At 33.7% G+C, this 6,521-nt stretch overlaps 1 protein-coding gene across 1 annotated transcript; it reads right to left on the minus strand.

Moving 5' to 3' along the window:
* Window positions 1-1,293: 1,293 nt before the first annotated feature.
* LOC127853548 (chondroadherin-like protein) lies at window positions 1,294-5,892 on the minus strand. The gene is made up of 2 exons (XM_052388126.1): window positions 5,741-5,892; window positions 1,294-3,457 (listed from the first exon to the last, which is right to left on the minus strand). Exons 1-2 carry the CDS (start codon window positions 5,762-5,764, stop codon window positions 2,105-2,107), a joined length of 1,377 nt encoding a protein of 458 aa, XP_052244086.1. The 5' UTR covers window positions 5,765-5,892; the 3' UTR covers window positions 1,294-2,104.
* Window positions 5,893-6,521: the final 629 nt, after the last annotated feature.

Consider the following 6,521-nt stretch of genomic DNA (forward strand, 5'->3'; position numbering starts at 1 on the left):
TATGCATTATGCCTCTTATTTTTCTTCTTCTTATAATAATAAAACTATTGTTCTTTGTTATAACAGTCTTTCATGAGCCTTATGTTGATAACCGTCCGTAAACATAACGTTAGAAAGCATACTTCGAATAGTTAACGTTTCGGTGAACATGCCTATATTTTATGATTTGTATTCACACAATACAATATTTGACGACCCGCTGTGTGCGAAAAGGGGTCTTATGCCATATGCGAGCAGCTTAGCTCCAGACACACTTGCGCAGACCCTCAGTTTGGTCAGGATAATCGCTATAAGCTATAAAGTCACGCAATGTTTGTGGTCTCATTATAGGGATAATACACGTTTTCGAGGGCATGATCATCTGCGGGCGCTCGAAAAATCCTTTCCTGCCCGAGTGCGCAGCACAAGGGCAGGAACGGATTTTGAGAGCGCCCGCAGATGATCATGTCCGAGGATTTGTGTATTTCCGCTATTATTGCATAAACAAATCACACATACCAAAATAAATTAAAATAACATTGAAAACAATGTTTTGTTCATTCGACATCGACAAAATAATTCGATTATTTCAATACAATTCAAGGTTGTGTTTTACATATGCCTCACTCGGTCATCATCCGAAATGACGAGGCTTTACCTTCGGATAGGCAGTTTACGATTTAAAATGTGTTTAAACAGTGGATTAATGCAAAGTTGAAATGCAGCCGCGCAAATTAAGAAATGAGGAATTATTTTGTAATTTACAGCAGGATCGTTGAAGGTACATAATCACTTAAATTTACAGCATAGTCTTTTGAAAGTGTTGAGTAAATAACCTTAACTTATTGACGTTGCCAATACAATAAAGCTGTTCTCAAGAGAGTGCAGATGGTATAAGTTGAAAAGTGGATTGAAATAGGCATTGCCATTATCCCTGCATGCACGAGGAAACTGGTTCTTATTCAGTTCCCCATTTATGCTTGGAAAGTCGTCGAAGGCTGGAGAAGGGAAGTAACTGCGTGTGGACCAGATTATGGATATGAAAAACACATAACAAGGCTTGAACGGCACATGAATCGCCTTGTTAATGCACGATTTCTTCCGTTCAAGCCCTCATTTTGCCAAGTTTCTGCACCCCACCAGCAATAATAACTAATAGTAGACTGTTTTGGAACTACGTTTGCCTCAAATGGCATAAGCCCCATTTAAGCCCAACGCGGATCATAACTGGTATTCTGCCTCGGAAAATGTAAGTTATACCATGGACGATACGGTTCTGGGTACTGGAAACATTTAAACGAATACACTAAATCATATGGAAACAATTAACTTTATTAGTTTTTGTCATTTATTTTCCAACATCTGTTAGTTAGTATTTATGTGATTCATATACGTTATCAATTCAGAAATATCACAATCAAAAAGATACATAGATCATTATTTCAAATTGAATTATTATAGCAAATATAAACAATAATGTCAATATCAAAATAACAAAATGCACATTCAGAAATGACAACAACACCAATTTAAAATTTCAATGTTAATCACAAAATGCATACTAGGTATATTTTAAATTATCGATGCACCACATATGACTTGAATGATTTCCTCATTTCTAGTACAATGGATATGAATAAAATTAACTAAAACATTTTATTTTCAGTATGAATCATGTCCATCTTCCAAGGATTGTGAATTGATATCATTCCAAGCAAGGAAACATAAAATGAGGATTCTAAGTGTCATATTTAACAGAGCTTTTCCAAACACTATACATGTTTACAACAATACTGATGAAAACATTTCATAACAATCGATACATCTGTTCTGTTTATGTTATTTAAAAAAAGTAAAAAAAATGCATCCAAATAAAAGTATAAACTTAAAATTATTCCACATATGGAGTTTTTTTTATTGTAATGACACATGTTAGTAATATTATTATGTGTGAGGTACCTGCTGCGTAGGGATTGCATGAAAATAAGTGTAACGTCCAATAATTTGAATTAAGCAAATACAAGGTCATATAAAGCAAATTAATAGTTAAAGGCCAATCACGCGGATGTGTGTCAAAACATTTCAGAAAATGTTACGTGCTATCATCGTTTTTTTTTCTCAAGGGCTAGCACCGACCAGCGCTAATGTAGGTCTTGATAAACTGATCAATTCGTTCATTTGTTTGATAACATTGTCCCTCTATCCGTATCGAAGAAACATTCCAAATCTTCAGACTGGCTAGTTCACAAGTGCATTCGATGCCATTGGCCTCAAGACGTAAAGTTTGTAGAGCTGGTATCATGGTTACAGTGGTAGGTATGGTGGTTAGAAGCGTATGGGACAAGGTTACTTCCGTAAGTTGTGTGTTGTTTTGAAATGCCCTGTTCGTGATATACTGAATGGGATTGTAATCTAGATTAATGATTGTTAAATTACGTAATCCAATAAAGTCATCATCCTCGATGAATTCTATTAAATTATTTTGAAGCAGCAGTTTTTCGAGACTTTTAAAAGTATTCAAGGAACTGGGAATTTGACTAAACTTTTCGTAATGTAAACCAAAACGTACTACACTAAAATTATCCATAAACTGATCTGCATTCATAAATCGCATACCGTTGTTGGACATACCAATATATTTTACAGAAGGAAATATTGTCAAAATGTTTGGAAAGAAATCAGCGCGATTGTTTGAATATGAAAAACTAATAACATTTGGCAGGCTGGTTGTATGACTGCATGGTTCAAAGACGTCTGACTTGCTTTCGTTTAAAAAGTAATTATTATCTATCTGTAATGAATTAAGGGAAGAAAGAGTACATATTGCATTTGGGATTTTTATGAAATTAGAGCCCATTATGTACAAGAACTGCACATTTGTAAGTCCACGAAATGCACTGGAATCCAAATACTGAAAAGGTATATTGTATAGCGAAAGGTGCGTTAGTTCATGTAAAAAATGAAGTTCGGTCGGCCACTTTTGAAACAAAGACATGTCGACGCTAAATTGTGTTACAGAATGTCCAATTTTAGCCATGATTGACGGATTCAATGACACAATTGGGTTTCCATCGATAAATAACATGTTCAGATTAATACTCGAACTTATTGCCTCTGGAAGGGAGTGAAGACTATTTCGTTGTAAATATAATCCTTCAATATGGGCCTCAATTCCGCGAAAAGCGTATTCGTCAATTTGAGAAATGTTGTTGTCACTAAAAAGTATAGTATATGAACAATTAACGGAGCGTAGCTGTGTAAAGGAATCGTTTCCAATACTGGTTAGTTTGTTGTCGCTCAAGGTAATGAACTTTAAACAAACATCTGTATAGCGTGTCAAGTTAAAGAGAGGGATTGAAGTAAGTCCACGGCCTCTACATGCGATTTCATTGCTTGAGTACGAGCAAGGATCTGAGATTGTGTCCAAAAGAAATCCGTAAACACATGATGCGAGAAACACGATTAGGACCCCGGTCATCTGAAATAAAAATATTATTTGTCAGTTTAGCATTAATAAGACTGAATGTGTTCACTTTTTTGTTTTCAACGCAACGATTTCAAGTTTCATCAGACACACTTAATATCAAGCATAAACTGTCCTCATATTTAACTCCGCATATGCATGTCGACAAATTCACGTGAGTAAACACGTTCATATGGGGCGCTTTTCAATGCATATAGAGGACTACGTTAATGCGTTTAACATAGCACGCGTTTGCCGCATTAACGATGTCTTTATCTACCTGCGAAAGATGTTGATATAAGTATAACATTGGTAGAGTGGTTAAACATTTGAATCGATCAGAACGCAGGTTTGAACTCCCGCTCAACCATAACTTTCTTATTGGTCTTACGCATTAGACATTTAACCGATGTTAAGTTTGAATGGTGCCTCAAACCGGGAACAGGAAGATGCAAGATCGTCTATAGAAATCCCTATCCGCCATAACCCAACTAAAAAATCTTCCGAGGGGCGATAGGAGAAGTACCAGTGCACTCAGTAAAAAAATATTACATATAAACAGATGCTAATATATCTCTGCCGTACTACATTGGGGTACAATATTAATCTAATATCTTTATTCGCGTGCGGGTTTGTCGTCTCGTCACTCCAAATGTTTAATTAAAGGGGCATTTTCACAGAGTTTTGCATGTATTGAAGTCTGTCATTAAATGCGTCATATTGATGAATATGAACATTGGATCTAAAATCTCCAGTAAAGAAATAAAGAATAAATTAAAAAAAAAAGAAATGTAACGACAACAACAGAACTCTCCAAATTATTCAATCGTTTCGCGTTGCAACACTTTATAATTTGTAGCTTTTAATCGTGAAAAGATGCATATAAAGGCTATTTTAGAGCATGGTAAATGTTCATTATTACTGTTTCCTTACAAATATCATAACTTAAACGAAAATGTGCGAATCTGAAACATTTTAGTTTTTAATTTTGTCAATTTACCAAAACTTAAAAAGGCCCCTTTAATAGTGTTGTGTATAATATTAAAAAGTATGCAGTCATATAGCCATTCATAGATCGGGGTACTTCATTAGTCATGATAAAATAATGAATGTTAGTTAAATATTAGCTTTAATGTGTAAGTGGCACGATTATAGGGTTTAAATACATTTTCCACACCAATGTGTAGGATTATAAGTATAACACATTGATATTGAGAAAAATGTCAAAGGCATTATATACCTTATTTACCAACCAGAACAATACACATGGGAAGGCTTCTTTTGTAGTAAACGTAAAGGCAAAGCATCTTTTAACAGGACATATTCCCTTGTTGCAAAATAGATACACAATTTACAAAAACTAATTTGTAAACAATGTTTTCGTTTTTCATAATTAAACTTCTATAATTATTATCTAAGGCCGGCCGTATGTTTTTCACGGAAGCTGGTAGTCTATATTTTACAAGGTTTTATGTGATAATACAAAACTTCCGGTTTGTCTTGTTAAATACAGCACGGAAAACAGATTCATATGTCTGAGATGCCTTTAAAGTCAAGGTTATCCGCTACAGCCGCATCTTACTCGGTATACAAAAAGAGTGCACACTGTCGCGTTATGTGATATGTTAATATATGATGACATGTTAAATGCGTAATAACTTGACACACACAATAAAATTAAACTCTTTATTTTGAATGAATCTTTTATGTGTATGCTGGTGGTTAAACAGGCCCTCCAATTAAGATCCCATTTATATAGAGATTGCGTTTCTCTCCAAAATAATATATTAGTTGTTATGTGTGTTTAAGCATAAGTATACCGCGTTGAAATTTAAAATGTTCTTAAAAAAACAAAAATAAAACCTACCTTACGATATCTCAAAGTGATATTATTCGAACGAGTGTTCTAATATTTGCTTCCCGATAACGAAATAGAGATATTTCGCAGCGGTCTCTTTAATATCTCGGTTTTTACACCTCAATTTAACTTCAAGTAATTGTATCGGACAAAGGCCTATCCTAGTGCGTTGTTCATACATGAGGGGGCGATGTGCAGTTGCGTTGTTTAAAACATTTTTCTAAACGGAATACATATCTATTTGTTATTGTGAGTGTCTAAAATGAGATGGTCTATCGTCACCTTTTATAACGCACACAACAATGTAAGTATGCAAATTTAATAAATGTTTAAACAAATTACTAGTATAGTTTTTATATTAATATTACTTATACAAATGCTGCAGCATTATGCAACATTTAACTAAAAAAGTAAAAAAAAATGATTGTTAAAACACGTACCGCCCTAGAATTCCTTACAGACATTTAACTGCGTTGCTTCTCTTTCGAGTTCGAAATGAGAATGCACTAAATTCCAATTGAAATAAAGATTTGTAGACGTCAACTGATAAGAACCCTTGCACAAACACGTTTATCAAGCATACCAAAATAATGAACCAGCCTCAAAGCGCAATATTTATAAATTGTATAGCGATTTTGCAAGAGAGGTTCTTCAAATTGTTTTAATATATTGGCACCTTATCTTGGTGATTGCAAATTGCCGTGAACCAAAACTATTTTTGTAAAATTAATCAGTCAAATAATCGCGTTATAAAGCATTATTTTTTCATACATGTATATAGGTGTACCTTATTGATTGATTTTTATTTGGTAAACATATGAACATTACATAGTTACTACATAATGCAGACAATATAAAATATATTATCACAGCAATATACATAGCAAACCATGGAATGCACACACAATACCAAGGATAACACAAAAAAGAGAAAAATGATTTTCACTTATTTCCATTGTGGTCCTTGTTATTGGTGGCAGTAACCATGAAACAGTCATGTATTAGATTTTAATAATGTATATGTATCAAATATGTACTGTTTAATAAAGTATATTACTGATTAAGAATGAATAAATAAATAAATAAATATAATCACATGTTCATTATTATCACAGAAGTTGCATAAGAAAGTTACACACTGCATAGGTAGTTAATAAACACACTTTGTAGCATACTATAAGTTAAAGAATAATTATGAGATCCTTGCATCTTATTGATCAT

Source organism: Dreissena polymorpha, chromosome 12, assembly GCF_020536995.1.
Source record: "Dreissena polymorpha isolate Duluth1 chromosome 12, UMN_Dpol_1.0, whole genome shotgun sequence".
NCBI classification, from domain to species: Eukaryota; Metazoa; Mollusca; class Bivalvia; order Myida; family Dreissenidae; genus Dreissena; species Dreissena polymorpha.